Source organism: Lycorma delicatula, chromosome 6, assembly GCF_047948215.1.
Source record: "Lycorma delicatula isolate Av1 chromosome 6, ASM4794821v1, whole genome shotgun sequence".
Taxonomy (NCBI): domain Eukaryota; kingdom Metazoa; phylum Arthropoda; class Insecta; order Hemiptera; family Fulgoridae; genus Lycorma; species Lycorma delicatula.
The window spans coordinates 119,469,050-119,485,110 of NC_134460.1; the positions used below are offsets into that span (position 1 = coordinate 119,469,050).

Below are 16,061 nucleotides of genomic sequence, written 5' to 3' on the forward strand. Positions count from 1 at the left end.
TTTATTTGTTGAAATTGAGACTGAAAAAATTATTGATTTATTATAAAAGAAAGATCAAGATAAAAATAAATAGATAAATAAATAAATATTTCATAAACGAAGCAACATATTTTAAGTGAATATGAAAAATTTAGTTCATTCCGCTTATTTGTGCATTGAGTACGTGCGCAGCGACGGTTGTGCAGTGAAATTTACAGTGAACGCAAATAGAGAGATGATTTATAATAAAAGTGATTATTTCAAAAGTTTTTTAATGGTATTTTTTTTAGGGGTAGAATATTGTGATGTTTATTACCCAGCTGGAGGGAACATGAAATAAAATAAATCATGCAATAATTTCACAACATTCTACCGCTTGCTGTGTTCGAATTGGAGAATTACTTCATATTGTCTCCGATAGGTAGTGTGTTTCATTCCAGTAGGTAAGAGGTTAACGGAGTGTAGAAACAAAGTAATTTGAATGAATGAAGTGTTATTGGATTGATATATCGATTTGAAAAGAGATTTATATCGTTCCTAAAGTGAGGTCAGCTGATTTAACTCTACATTGATTAGAGAAGGGTTAGGATAAATTTAATCGTGTTTATTGATATAAAATAATATGAATTATCCAGTGTCTGTTGGACAAAAAGTATTGGTTGTGTGGGATAAAGGTGCTGATCCTGAAAACCTTAAAAAACTTCATGGTGAACTTTTAAATGTTGTCGGTACTAGTGGCTATGTGCAGTTGGAGAATATCGACAGACTTGAGTTTGGTACGCAATATAAATAAATTTTTAACTTTGCTAGTTGTTGCATTTAATTTACTATAACTGTAATGTAGGTAAAGCAAACCTTAAAATTGTCCATAACCTAATCACGTTCCTTCTAAATATCTTTCATCATATTATGCAATTCTTTGATTTAATAACCAAATTATTATTTTTATTGAGATTGTTATAGTAAAATATCCTGTATTCTCTGGAGACTTGTTTTAAAGACAGATATTTAGTTAAATTTCTTGAATTTTTCTTCATTGTATGTATACTGAAGGTATTTTCTACTGAAGGTCAGTTGTAAGAAAAGCAACATTCTTTTTTAATTCATTATACCTTATCTTAGAAATTTATTTCTTCCTTGGAAGAATTAGAACAGAATGATTTGTGTCCTTTCATATCTGTACATCCAATAACAGTTACTGTGCATAATTTAAATATATAAAGATTTAAATCTGCTAATATGACAAATTTTCAAAAAAATATATATTAATATATATGCCAGTAATTATTTCTAGCTTACCAATAAAAACATTTTTTGTGTTATTAAGGTTACATTTTTAGTCGTGTTTATTGTTCTTAAAATTTTGCTGTTTATGGCAAGAAACAGTTAATTGTCAAATGGAAAACACAAACTATTTACCTAATTATAGATATATTTATAAATATATAGTATTCAAATAAATATAACAAGTAATCACCTTCTGTTTTTTAGTATAATCAAATCTATATAAGATTCAAAGTGTTTGCCATTTATTTCATTAGTTAAAATGTATGTTATTGGTAGTTCTGGACAATTATACTTCATCACCTTCAGTTTTGTTCATATTTTATTTACTGTAAAGGCATCTTTAGGATCAGGAAAACACAAGATTTAAATGTGGGTAAGCAGGTTTGGGTAGCGAGTGACCCGTACAAGGTTAGTCTCTGTCACATTATCAGCAATCAATTTTGTGAGTTATGGTGACCTCTTAGATGCTAATCTGTTCTATGCAGAGAGGTTAGGGTTAAAGTTAGAGTTTTGTGAAGAAAGGAATAAATCATCAATGAACCTTAATAGTTGTAAGAGTTGGAATCAGAGTCAGCCATTGAAGATGATTGATGGTGCTTTTCGTAAGGTGATTCTCTGTTGTACACATGACTTTTATCACGGAACATGTACTCTAGTCTCTTTCTCTATAATGAATTTTTTTTTTTTTAAATATAAATTGGCCCAAGTATCCTTCAAGGTGATGTTTAGTATTGCGATATCCTTGTAGTTTACCTACAAACTTTACCCTAAAACTCTTAACCTTAACTCCAACCTATATCTGCAGAATGGATTAGCATCTGAACAGGTTGTCATAACTAGTTAGATTGATTGCTGATTGATCTGAGTACTGATAATGTGGTGTAGTCTTTGACTTTGCATGGGTCCCGCTGCCCAAACCTGCTTTCTGATATTTAGATCTTGTATTTTCCTGATCCTAAACATGTTTACTAATGTAATAAAGTATGAGAAAAATTGAAGGTGATCAAGTAATTGCTTTAGAATTACATTGTTATATGCTAATGACTAAAAAAAAGAAGATTTTTAGATCTATTAGTGTTTGGGAGGTTAGGATTGCTGATTGTTTGAGTAATAGCTTAGTATATTTGGTTCAGATACAGCACAACTATATTTCACCCTAAACATTAAAAATCTTTGATCTTAACCATTATCACTTGTTATAATATTTGTTAACAACCAGTATCGCATATTTTTTTAATTGTTGTAGTTAAGAATGATTAAAATTAGTCTATGTAATTCCATTCCATACTGTTGGCTGAAAAATTAATTTTACCGCCCCACTTCTAATTCTAATAATGAAGCAGTATAGTAAAATATAGAAATGGAAGTTTGAAAAACAGCAGGCTCTTTGCTGATAACATTGTGAGGTACTGTTAATGAGTGAAGCAGAATTAGTGGTTTTACAGTGGGGGTTGAACCTACTTATCATATGAAGCAGTGGTTCAAGTAAAGAAGTCCTTTAACAAAAACTTCAAAAGTCTATAGTCTGTTAATCTACTCATTACCAGTTTTCTTATGCAGAGTTTTAGGCACAAAAATGTCTTTGGAAACTCATGTGCAACTGAGTTTAATCAATTCAAACTACATTGAAGAGGACTTTTTGGTGTTACAAAGCTATTGTTAATGATACAAAATGTATATTGTAATTAACTTAGTGTTTGTATATGTTATTTATTATGAGACAAGTTTGTCATATCTTTATCCAAACTGCTTTTCAAAAAAAGTAGCTAATTTGCTATTGTGTGAGAAATTTCTAGTTCTATGCCTGCTCTGGTTTTATCATCCCATTTGTTCTGCTTTTTAATAAATTTTTACTTAAAGAAGTACCTATTTAATATTACTTAATGGTACAGTAATGCTTTTTATTGTTTAACTCATGAAAATATGTCCTATGTTTAAGTTGTTGAAATATAAAATAATGGGATTTTTTTTTCAGGTGAATACAATAATTCAAGTTTTGATGTAGTATTATCTGGTATTGTACAACCTGCAGCTACATTACATTCTGATGATATTTTAGGTGAAATATTAAGATTAATTAAACCAAGCGGTACATTTGTATTATATGAACCTGTCAGCATTACTAAAGTTTCTGAATCATTAAGGTGAATATCTTGTGAAATTTTTAAATGTCTTAACTTTTTAATTATTTCAATGTAATTAAATTTTAAAGTTCATTTACCTCATTAGTTACTTATTTCTTCTACAGTGTGAATTTAAATTTTTTCATTAGCTTGTCTAATGCAGTTTTTGTTTTTCCTTAAGTTCTGTTGTGATTTGTTGTCCTTCCATTTAAATATTCCGATTTAATCTATTATTTCTAATTTATATGATGTAGACCTGTAATTTCTGCATCTTGTATTTTTATTTTTGTTTTACCTTTTAGGTAAGAATAATTTTTCCTTTTTAGTATTTACCTTCTGTACTTTCTACTTGAAACAAATTTACTTTGCATGATTTTAAGATGCAGTCCATCAACTTATTTACTTATAAGTTAAGTTATAAATCTATTTATTTATAAGTTATTTAATTTACTTGTAAGTATATTTATTTATTAATCAGCTTATTTATACTATTTATTTATAAAAAAGGTCTCTTCTCAAATTCATCTTAAACTTTTAATTACAATCACTCTTGGGGCAATAACACATTTCAAAAGCAATATTCTGTGTAATGAATGTAAAGCTGATTTAATAGTTTTAATTTTATTATGTTGATTTATCTATAGAAAGAAGTTTACAATTTAGAAAATAGTTGAAACAGAATTGATCCTGTATAAAGGAATTATAAACTCTAATAAACAAACATTTTATCAAGCAGCAGACAATAGTGGTTTGAAAAAATGATTATCTCTTATATTTACTGTAGGCCTAAAAAAATTTTTTTATTTTATATTAGAGACAAAGAAATATAAATATAGTTATTAAACAGAAATGTGCTAAAATATTAGTGATAGTACAAGGGTGAATCAAATATAAACTGTAATTTTTTTAAAAATAAATTTATTAATTAATTATATACATAATTACCTTCATTCATACCTTCATTTTTTCTTTATATAATCTCCTGCATGATCTGCACACTTTTTCCGCCAATTTGGAAGCTTGAATATTCCTTGTTTACAAAAAGTTTGAGGATGAATCGTAAACCAATTGTATACATGCTCCTTGACATCTTCATTTTTTTGAATTGCCCTCTCCAAGAGATTGTTTCAAGGGCGCAAACAAAATATTGTCACAGGGGGACAAATCTGGACTGTAGAGAGGGTGGTTGAGAGTTTTCCAATGCATTTTTTCCAATTTATCCCTAGCCAGAATTGCAGTGTGTGGCCTGGCATTGTCATGGAGAAGGATGACATCTCTAATGGGCATACCCTGTCTTTTGTTTCGGTAGGTGGCTTTTGTTAACTAACATTAGTAAGCTTTTGTTGTCATAGCTGGCAATAGTAAGCCATATTCATTGATAGTGGAGAAAATCAATGAATAACATTCCTCTTGAGTCAAAAAAAATTCTTGCAAAAACTTTTCTGGCTGACAGACAGGTTTTGGCCTTCACTCTTCAGAAGTTTCTTACAGATCTCCAACCTGACCTGTTTTTGATTTTCGGTCAACAACCTTGGAACCCATTGAGCATTAATTTTTCTGAAACTAAGATGATCAGTGATAATGGATTGAACACTCTCATAGCTTATACCCACTTCTGATGCAATTTCTTCAACCGTGAACTGGCGATCACCTTCAATAATCTGTTGAACGCCATGGATGTTGTCAGCTGTGAGACTTGACCTTAGATGCTCATCAATCATGACTTTTGTTTTCTCGCTCGTCCTTAAATTGTCTGGTCCACATATGCACTCGATTGGTGACAGTGTAGTGTCCCCAAACTGTATAAAACGAGTTAAAATTTTCGTGGGTTTAATGCCTTCATTAGTTAAAAACCTTATGATTATATGTTGTGCAACAAACAACAGAACCTCTTGCTCACTCGTGGCTGTACTGATGACAGAACAGAGCAGAGGAGCTAACCAAGCTGGTTCCCCCTCTCTAACACACTGAACATTAACCACCCACTCTGCCATCCAGCTCGGAACTGTTTGCTGCGTAGAATAGCAAAATTACTTTTTAAGGTGTGATAAGAACATAATGAGAATTGTAATTATAAAAAAGAATTTTCTTATTCTTTTACATTATTATGTCCCATTTAAAATATTTTTTGAAAGATATGTGGTATACCAGTGTTTCTTCCAATCCTTGAAACGTTTATGGAAAGCACTTGTTGGATTAACCTTAAGTTCATTTAGTGATTTTTTTTTCTTTATTTCATATATCGTCACAATTCATGAACCTTTTAATGTTCTCTTAATCAGTAGGAACAAAAAAAAATCACACAGAATACAGGAATACAATGGGAATACAGGAAAATGGGGATATGATGTTTGGAGAATACATTGGCTGTAACTATGATATTTTTGGATGTATATTTTTTGGCTAAATATGACTTAATAGTAAAGTGTGAACTGTAGCATTATCGTGGTATAAAATACAAGAATTGTATAACTACATTTATATCATTTTGGTAAAAATTCATAATGGACAATGCCCTTGTAAGTGAAAGAAATAAAAAACAATGAGAACCTTAACATTCAATTGAACTTGTCATGTTTCTTTTCAGTTTTGGTTTTTCAGGAAGATTCCATCAGGTTGATTTTGGAACTTCATTTCAATATCATAACCATAACATGTTATGACATTTTATTCATCAGTGTTATCAGCTAACAATTATTCTGTCTTTACCATGCTGTCTTTGTTAAAATTCAGCAGTTTTAAAACAATTGTTGCTTCTACTGTTTCCGACAGTAGACACAGAGCCTTTGGTTCACAGACCTTTTACCAAAAATGTAAAAAATTACTTCATCAAACTGAAAAAGATTCCCACCTTTAATTATAATCCTATCATTTGGGATTATTGACATGGTTTTTTTGTGTTAATTCAGGGGATTAAAATTTTGAACTGATTATTCATGTACCAAAACTAGAAAAGTACTAAAACTATGACTATGTTACAGGAGTGAATCAGAACTTAGATCTTCACTAAAAATTTCTGGATGGGTTGAGATTTCAAATTCGCAAAATGTATTGCTTTCTGATAGTGAGAAGGGTTTAATAAAAGGATTATTGAAAAATAATGATAATTTCCAGTTAATAAAAGTTGAATGCAAGAAACCAAATTTTGAAGTGAGTATTTTCTTTTAGTAGAATCTTTTTTTAAATATAATTTGTAGATTATGTGATATGTCTTTGTTGTATGTATAATATTATCCAAATTTCTAAAACCCATATAACCATTGAATTATTACACAAAATTGATCAGCTTAGATTCTTAGTGTTAGTGCTTTTGGGGATTTCAAATTGAAACAATTTTTTGTTATATCATTCATTAAAACTACATGCATTGATGTTAAGTGAAGACAAAGAGAATCTTCTTGTAATATGGAGATCTATCAGTTGAAAGCTTATGAAACATACGTAATGATCATGCGGAATTGATTAAATTATTAATTTGGTCTCAAGATGAGAATTATTGGATAAACTGTGAAGGAGAGATATTGCATTTTCAAGAAAACTTAATGATTGGAAATATACTCCCTCTGCCCAGAAACACTCAAGACTTTTCAGAAAATTATTTTGAAGAGAAAAACCAAATTTTGACTACAATAATAATGCAGCTGGTTTTGAGAGCTACAGAATACTTTGCTTTATATTTGTTAGAAACTTGTTTTTATATCTAAGTCTACTGGGATTAAAACTAATTCTCTACCTAAGAAAAAAATTCAAAAACATACATAAGGACCAGATATGAGAAGTGAAATCTGGAGCAAGAAGTGCATTTTAGTTGTTAAATTATCATAGTCATTTGTTAAAACTATTTACTTTTACTTATAGTTGCAGTTTATTTTTTAAAGATAATTTTATTTTATTTTTTCAAGTTCAATTAATATTACATTTTTTAGTTTTACCTTTGATATGAAAGACCTATTAAAAATTCAGCTTATATGAAAAAAAATTGTTTGTAAGAGATGTAAACCTGAGAAACTTGCAACTTGTTCAAATAAGTAGTAGAAGTATTGCAAATAAATAATTATTACCACTTGGTATTAATTACATAAGTCTTTAGATAACTTATTATTATTTTAATTTTATTAAGTTGACACACCTAGTGTGTCAACTTAATAAAATCTGAGAAATACACACCTTTATTAAGGTGTGTATTTCTCAGATTTGTATTTCTAAAGAATAACATTGTTTATTTTTAAAAGCAGAGTTTTTTCTTGATGTATCCATATTAAAATTAAAAAAAGAAACTATAGAAAGTAAGTTTTAACTTTTTAACTAAAATGAAATTTAATTACTAAATATACTAAAATAAAACAGGATTGTGCACTTTTAATTTAAATGTTAACTTGACTTTAACTATGAAATTTGTGCAAAATTTAAGATTTTAGTTGTTTATAGTTTTGACAGTCTTCTATAAAATATTTAAAGCGTTGAGAGATATCATTTTCATTATGAGTTTTTGTGCAGTTTTTTAAGTCTGTTTTACTTGTTTTTTTAAAACGTTAAAATTTTGTTTGTATATTTTGAGGTATGTTGAGAAAGTAAAGTTACAATGTGTCTGTAACTCAGAAGAAAATCTTCCATTTCAAAGTTGGCACTTTTGCGTGAAAGAAGAGAACAAGCTTAGGTGGGGGTCAGTAGCTTGATTGATGTAATCAATCTTGGCTTGGGGAGTCTAAAAAGATTTTAGGTATGAGCATTTGCTAAATTTTAATTTTTTTAGTGTTTCACTGCTGAGGAGTTATTTAAGAAGGCACTGTAGAGACTATTTTTGAAAAGTGAAAAACATTAAATGGGCATCATTTTGATTAGAATAGTCATAGCCAGAGTCTTTTTACTTCAAAACTTTGTTTTCAATGAACAGACTTATATGTTTGGCCTACCTGGTCTTACGAGTGTGTTCACCGCGGAACTACTCGCTGTGGATAGGGCTCTAAGTATCGTTGGCCCTAAATATAGGAACATTCTTATTTGCAGTGACTCGTACAGTGCTCTCCAGGTGTTGGAGAACCTTTATTCCGGACATACTGTCGTCGTTGGCATTTATGATAAAATCGCTGAGTTAGAAAAACGAAACAAGGGGGTAGGTTTTTGCTGGATCCCTAGCCACGTTGGGATTCTTGGTAATGAGAGGGCAGATTCTGCTGCGAAAGATGCGTGTATTCAGCCTCCTTTCACCACCCGAGTTACTACCTTTGATTTTATTAATCATATAAAACAATCACTGCGAGCAAGGTGGCAAAGTGGCTGGACGGCTGCCGTCGATAGTAAACATCGACGGATTAAAGACTCAGTGTTGCCGTGGGGCTCCTCTTGCAGGAACTCTCGTCGTGAGGAAGTGGTCCTCTGCCGATTACGGTTAGGGCATACGAGGATCACACATGAATATCAAAGGTCTGGAGGAGACCCACCCTTGTGCACACGATGCAACTGCTGCATGACTGTGCACCACATTCTCGTGGTCTGTGTATGTTATGCGGCGTTGCGTCGACAGTTTAATATACCCAGCAGCATTCGTGATGTCTTGGGCAATGATGGCAGGCTTTTGGAGCGAATGTTTCTCTTTTTGCATAGTGCTGGGTTAATGCAAAGGATTTAATATACGTATATATGTTTTTCTGTAAGGAGAGTTTTTTAATAATTTTAACCTTTATTTTCGATTTGATTATTTAGTTCTATGTGTTTAATTTTACTATCTGGGGTGGGGATTTTTGCACAACACATCGGAGTTAGGTAAGTTTTTATACTTTTTTTATTCTATTATTTTATCAACTTTGTCTGTGATATTAGTTTTTGGTTTTATTTTGCCTTCTTGGCTTGTTTTAGTAAATTTTTATTATATGATTAATATTATGTTTACACCTTGTATAGCTTATTATTTTGGAGTTATATTACCCTTTTAACAATAACTACCGGGCGATGATAACGCCAAGCGTTTTTCGCCCACAAACAATCAAAAAAAAAAAAAAACTTAAAAACTTTTGTTTTTCAACATCCTTTAAAATGGTATTTCACAATATATTCAGCGTTGGTTTATTTTAGTGTATGTTGTTGCATATACAAACATATTAAAATTATTAATCTATTAAACTAACTTAGTTAATTAGTTTATTTTATTTGTAGGTTGGTGCTTCGTGTCAGTTGAAATTAAATGTTCAGGCAGCTGTACCAGCATCAGTTGCTGCTGTCTGGAAGTTGGATGGTGATGATACTGTTGAAGATGATTTAATTGATTCAGATAAATTATTAGATGCTGAAGACCTTAAAAAACCCGATCCTGCAACTCTTAAAGGTATTTTTTATTGTATTGGCTAGACTCCACTGATTAGTCACCTTACGATTTCATTGTTATTTGTAAAAAGTAACTAATTTGTAATGAAATATACCATCTGTCTATAATTTTAATCGTATCCCATTCATTGAAGCTCTTTTTTATTATTGTTATTAAAACCTTGTAAATTTTTTTATCCATTTGTCTTTTAAAAAAGTTGAGATAAAATAGATGAAAAAATGCCCAGATACTTGTCTGTAGTCAAATTTGATTGCATGCTACATTATAGTAATGTATTTCTTAACTGATTTTCTGTAGTTTGGTTTAAGTGACTATATTAATCATATTATACTTGATACAGAGATTATACAATTAAAAGTTAGTTTTCATTGTATAAGAAGTATTTTATACTGTAATAAATTCAAATTATGAAGAGAAAAACAAATTCAGTTGTTTCTTTATTAGAGATTAATAGTGATGCATTGTAATGGCTAGTCAAAGGCAAGTCTATTTCAAAAGATTGCTCTTGATTTTGGAGTTAGTGACCACATTTTGATTATAGTAAAGGGTAAATCTAAAGGTGTCAAGTAGTAAGTAGGTGTAGGTAATCAGTATAGAATGATTTCATTATTGAGGATAATTCTGTATGCACACTCATCTTGTAGCCTTTCTCAATCCAGTCAGTCTGCATATAAAGCTATTAATTTCAGAATAAATTTACAGTATAAACTTTTAAATTATTGATAACTCCTTTAAAGCTGTATCATATACTATATAATATATAATGTTGTCATTAAACTAAAAATTATATCTATCAAAACAATATGTGTTAAGTACTTTCAACAATATAAATTGTTAATTAATAATCTTTACTGTTTACTTTGCCCACATATTGATGAAGTTTGCTGGGAGAGAATACAATAATATATGTGTAAAACTGGCAGAAATTTTATTTTTCAAAAGTAGACAGAATTTACAGTTTATATTGTTACTGTTGATACAAACTGAATGAAAAAAAAAAATAGCAGACAAAATTAGTTTTCAATTATTGTAATTTGAAGATTTTAAATAATAACTTTAAATGCTATATCATACATTACTTTCCATTATTAATAAAGTGTTTTTTTCTTTAATAAAGTGTTCAATTTCTAAAGTGAATTTAGTGACATCATTCATTGTTAATAGAGAATTACATGCTTTATGTTTTACTTGTTACAGACTAATTCATTAAATTTTATGAGAATTCTCTTCTCAACTTGGACTGAGAAAAATTATATAATTAGTGTGTAAATTTGTCATTTCAGACAGTAACTAAAGCAAAATGGTAACAAACTTAGTGTAGAAATTGTAACAATATTCAATTTAAGTTAATGTTTTAATGAAAACTGATGTCTAGAAATTCATTACTGATAAAAAAAGTATATACCCTGTTTTATTGTGTTCATTTAAAACATTATATTTATTCAATAGGATGAATCAAGAAAGAAAACTTTTATACAGTCACGTAAAATGTTTAATTAAAAAACTCATTAACTTGTATGTTTGATTTTTCTATTTTCATTATAATTTATAATTAGGTTTTAATATATATAATTGGTTTTTCATTGATATTTTTAGTTTAGTTATTTATCTCATTCACTTTTTAAGTCAATTCTAATAACATTAATGATTACATGTAATTTTTGTTAAGAAAACAGAAGTATAGATAAAATAGAAGCAACCTGATATGTAGAAAGGATTGACTATCATGTAGGCCTTTCTGTGTTGCTTTTTGAGGCCTATTTAGAAGAGGCCATAGGATATGTGAATGAAATTTTTTAATCCCCTCACAATCTAAGGACTGGATTTTTCCTAAAGATTAAAATGTCAAGTTTTACTGTTGCTATTGTTATTTTGGTTGAAACTATGAGTTAAAAAAGCAATAAAATCAGTGACAGGAGAGAATTCAATTTGAAAATAAGTGTAAGCAAAACAAAACAAAATATGAAAAAATAATACTATAAAACCATATCCTTTCTCTAAAAAGACAAGATAAAAAAAAAATTATTGATTTTTAATTAGTTTATTAATAATTAAATAGGATAAATTTTCAGTCAATATGGGTACAGTGTAATGATGTTTTATATTCTGTCTGATTTATAAATTGGATTTTAAAATTCTTGTTTACCAGTCTGCACAGCTCATAACATGGCAGTATACATCCTATGACATATCTGAAAGTTGAAACAATGGTTTAACAAAATTTTTGGATTTGTTTTTATAAATAGAATATCAGAAAAGATTCATTATATCATATTGTAGGGATCTGCACACATCAGTAAATTAAAGTTTCATTTGACCTAATAGAATTAGAACAAAACTTGGAATATCATATGGAGTAGTATATGAAAAAATAATGTGAAGTAAGGGTGAACACTAATGTTCATTGCAGAGTTAAATAATGATGGCTGTAGTCCCTGTTTTGATGGTTAACTGATAAAATGAATGGTTGGTGGATTAAAAAGTATATAGTATGTCTCGAACACACATTCCTTTAAATAACAACAAATAGATTTCTTGTTATTTAGAGGAATGTGTGTTACAATAGGAAAGTTATTTGATAAAGGGATAAAATAAAATTATCTATATGAATATATTTATTGTTAATAATAAAATGGACTAATTATGGATTAGGTTATTTATTGTTCCTATTCTTGTAAAGTTTACTTTTTTTTGTTGATTTTCTGTTTGTTGATAAAAATACGGTTTATCTGTTTCATTCATTGTATGCAGATTTATTTGATGTGCTTGTTTGAAGAAAGAACAGTCACAAAGACATAATTATGTTGCATATTGGAAAATATGCCATCGCTTTACTAAGTAGAATATTTTTCCTTGGCTAAGGAAGTCTGCATTACTGGTGAACTGTAATTTTAAAAGTGTTATTTTCAATCATAATAGTGAGTTATGAGCACTATATTTTTTCATAAAAAAGTTTGAGTATTATATTTTTGCATAATTTGGGAGATGTGTTGCATTGATAATGTACTTAATTTTATAACTGTTATGTTCCAGTGTGTGGTACAACAGGAAAACGTAAAGCGTGTAAAAATTGCTCTTGTGGATTGGCAGATGAATTATCTGGTGCTGGTGATGAACCGAAGAGCAACAGTACAATTGCTGCTCCCACTTCATCTTGTGGAAACGTAATACATTTTAATTATAATTTGTCACAATTATATGCTTAAATCTTTGTAATGCATGCTTTTGTGTGTATGTGTATGTGTGTGCATGCACACGTGCTTGCATGAATGCATGTGATATAGAGAGAACATTTTCATTGTACTGGGTGGGCTAAAGGTCATTTTCCCAGTTACTAATAGAAAAACGGTTTTTAAAAAAGTTAAAAATATGTTTTTTTATTGCATTTTTAATGCAAATCAGAGGAACTGTTTGAAAGTATTGTCCTTTCCTTATGCATTTGTGGTAGAAGTTTATCACTGAATTATTTATATATATTTTTTAATTTGAAAAGATTAGAAAAAGTTTTTTCTGATTTATAAAATCAACTGAGCTTTCAATTTTTAAACTCAAGTTCATTGAAGTAGTCTCTTGACTAAAAGAGAATAGCGAGGAGGTATTGCTACCAATATCTTGATGGTTTATATCAAACACAGGGTTGTTTAGTTGTTTAGGGATAGCAAAATTTCATAACATTTTAAGATATGAATCACCTGTAACACTTTCACTGAAGAAATAATGTCCCCACTCTCCCTTTTGTTATATTTTCCTATTGAACATGAACTCCAGGCACATGAAAGTTCTTCTTGATAATTACACAAATGAAAGAACAATTTTGGTTTACTCGGCAATTCAGTTTGAAGTTGTTTCAAAATGAATTATAAATTCCTTTATTATTTCATCCTTCTATCAAAATCATCTTCACAAAGTTTGTGAAGTAATCTTAGCTGAGAACATTTAAAGTTACAATTCCTTAAACATTTTTCATAAACTTGTTCTAATGTTTCCAGCCTAACAGACGTTTTTGTGGTTGATGTTTTTTTTCTAAAGTGCAACTAGTTCTTGGCCTACCTGATTGTAGACCAACTCTAGTATTTTCAAATAACTCGTTCAGATTACAGAAATGTTGATGGAGAGTTAGATAATCTCGAATGGACTTGTTAACTGTAACGATATTGTTGTTGTTCTACACTTACTTTATTTTTTCTTCTTTTTTTTTTAATGAAACACTGTTATTTTCAATACAGATACAAATGTGAACTGAAAAGGGGAGTAGTGATAATTATATAGCTAATTATTATCAACTATAAAATCAAGTGATTTCACATTTGTTTAAAATTTAAATGTGCTTATAGTGGAAACCGACTTCTGTATCTGACCAGGCAATATTGGTTTCATAAAAGTTAGTAAATATTACTCATTTGCAACAATTAAAAAGGCTGTATGTTGTGACAGAAAATCAAAATCATAGTTTTATTTGGATATAATTTACTATTGAAACTTGCATGTATTTTGGTTTGTTATATATAAATAAGTTAGGTTATAAATTTGGATTTATTGATTCCAACTTATAAATTTTAGAATGTATAGATTCCAAAACAATGTATTATTAAATACTTTATTCAGAATAAAAGTATTATTGAATTTAATTTTGGAGGATTAATTATTTGTTATAAATAGATTTTTGAATAATTTCTAATCTGATTTTTAAATAATTTTTGTTTTATTACAGTGCTATCTTGGCGATGCTTTTCGTTGTTCAAGTTGCCCATACCTTGGAATGCCTGCTTTTAAACCTGGCGAGAAAATACAACTGTCTGATAGACAACTTAAAGCTGATGCATGAAGATTTCAGTAAATTTTGTTTCTGTTTGTATTATATTAGAACCGATTTATTTTTAATTGTATTGTGATCAATGAATATCTTATAGTTGTGGAATACATTAATCTTTTTTTTACTTTTAACAAAGTTAATTAAAATTCAATGACTGTACTTTTTTTTAAATTTGCATAAATTGATCTTATTTTCAATAAACTCAAATTCAAAATATAATATTTGTTTTTGGATTATTTATTATGTGTATGTTAAAAAGGAAGGGTTAGTTATCCTTTTTCTTGATGGCCTCTTTTTTTTTAGTATACTTTTGATATACTTAAATATCCCAACAAAAAATTAGATCTTTGTGACCAATGATTTCTTTAAAGACTGGAAAAACTCTTAGCTGAACACATCATTGTGATGGTCAAACTTCATTTCATCCTTAATGCTCTTAATAAGATCTCTTGCAGTTTGTAAAATTTGACAGAATGTGTTTATATAGTGCATTTGGAAAGTTGCTGAGCAGTATTCTTTCGAATTGTATGGTGTATTCTGTTCTTTTGGCATTAGGTTGGTTGTCCTTTGGATTCATTGGGCGTTGCTCAGTAATAAACCAAGACATCACTTGTTGAGTTGTGATTGAAATTGCTTCATTTCGTTTCATGTTGTTTCATTTATCAGAATTAATAGTTGCCGGAAACATAATAATTCTTTTGTTAGAGGAATGCATTTTTCTCGTTGAACACGTCTTTCATGAAGGTGGCAAGTATACTGATTTAATGAAGCACAAGTTTTCTTAAAAATTTCCAAATACTCCTTACCTTCACCACAATGCAGTTTGAACTCGTATCAAAAAATTTCAGGCAACAGGCTCTGTTGAAGACGCTAATCGAAGAGGAAGACCACCTAAACTAAACGAATGGATGTAGATGATGAACTGGTTATTTATAAGGATAAAACTTGTTTTGTTAAGTATCCTCCAAAACATTGAATGTGAAACTCCAATCTGCTTAGAAAGCTGTCATGTACTGACACCTGGACTATGCTGAACTGAATTGATAATAATTTCATCAATAGCAGTGTCATGTTCGATAGATTGTTCAAAGCTGGTAGAAATACTAGGTAGCAAACTTGTTTCCCAAAGATTGCGAAAAGTTGCGCTAATTGTTTTGGATCTGGAATCCTGCAATTTGGAAAACTTATTTCATATTCTACTGTAGCAGCTATAGCATTACCATTACACACACCAAAAATGAATATAATATCAGCTTATTCTTCTGTTGTAACTACAGCATTACTTCAATGGCAAACCAATCACGTTTAAACTAAAATTCACAGAAAACCTTCACTAATGACAGCACGGTTCACAATACCGAATATACTTAATGTACTTTACAGAATGATTTAAACATTAATACAGTATTGCACATTGTGGATCTTTTGTTATTAATTTGTCAACTTCCAAGTTTTCAAATTTATTGTATTTCTGTCATTTAAAAAATTATTACCTAAGTAATTTTTTTTTTTTTTTTTTTTTTTTTTTAATAGCAGA

At 29.3% G+C, this 16,061-nt stretch overlaps 1 protein-coding gene across 1 annotated transcript; it reads left to right on the plus strand.

The window, feature by feature from the left end:
* Nucleotides 1-408: 408 nt before the first annotated feature.
* CIAPIN1 (cytokine induced apoptosis inhibitor 1) lies at nucleotides 409-14,743 on the plus strand. Its single transcript, XM_075368448.1, has 6 exons — nucleotides 409-755; nucleotides 3,242-3,410; nucleotides 6,371-6,539; nucleotides 9,543-9,711; nucleotides 12,745-12,875; nucleotides 14,423-14,743. The coding sequence occupies exons 1-6, from the start codon at nucleotides 602-604 to the stop codon at nucleotides 14,534-14,536; spliced, it is 906 nt and encodes a 301-aa protein (XP_075224563.1). The 5' UTR covers nucleotides 409-601; the 3' UTR covers nucleotides 14,537-14,743.
* Nucleotides 14,744-16,061: the final 1,318 nt, after the last annotated feature.

Bases quoted from the DNA above. Each gene is read 5' to 3' on its own strand.
- CIAPIN1 (XM_075368448.1), top strand. From the start codon at position 602: ATGAATTATCCAGTGTCTGTTGGACAAAAAGTATTGGTTGTGTGGGAT. The intron at 6,540-9,542 runs GTGAGTATTTTC...TTTTATTTGTAG, and splicing joins GCAAGAAACCAAATTTTGAA to GTTGGTGCTTCGTGTCAGTT. The intron at 12,876-14,422 runs GTAATACATTTT...GTTTTATTACAG, and splicing joins CCACTTCATCTTGTGGAAAC to TGCTATCTTGGCGATGCTTT.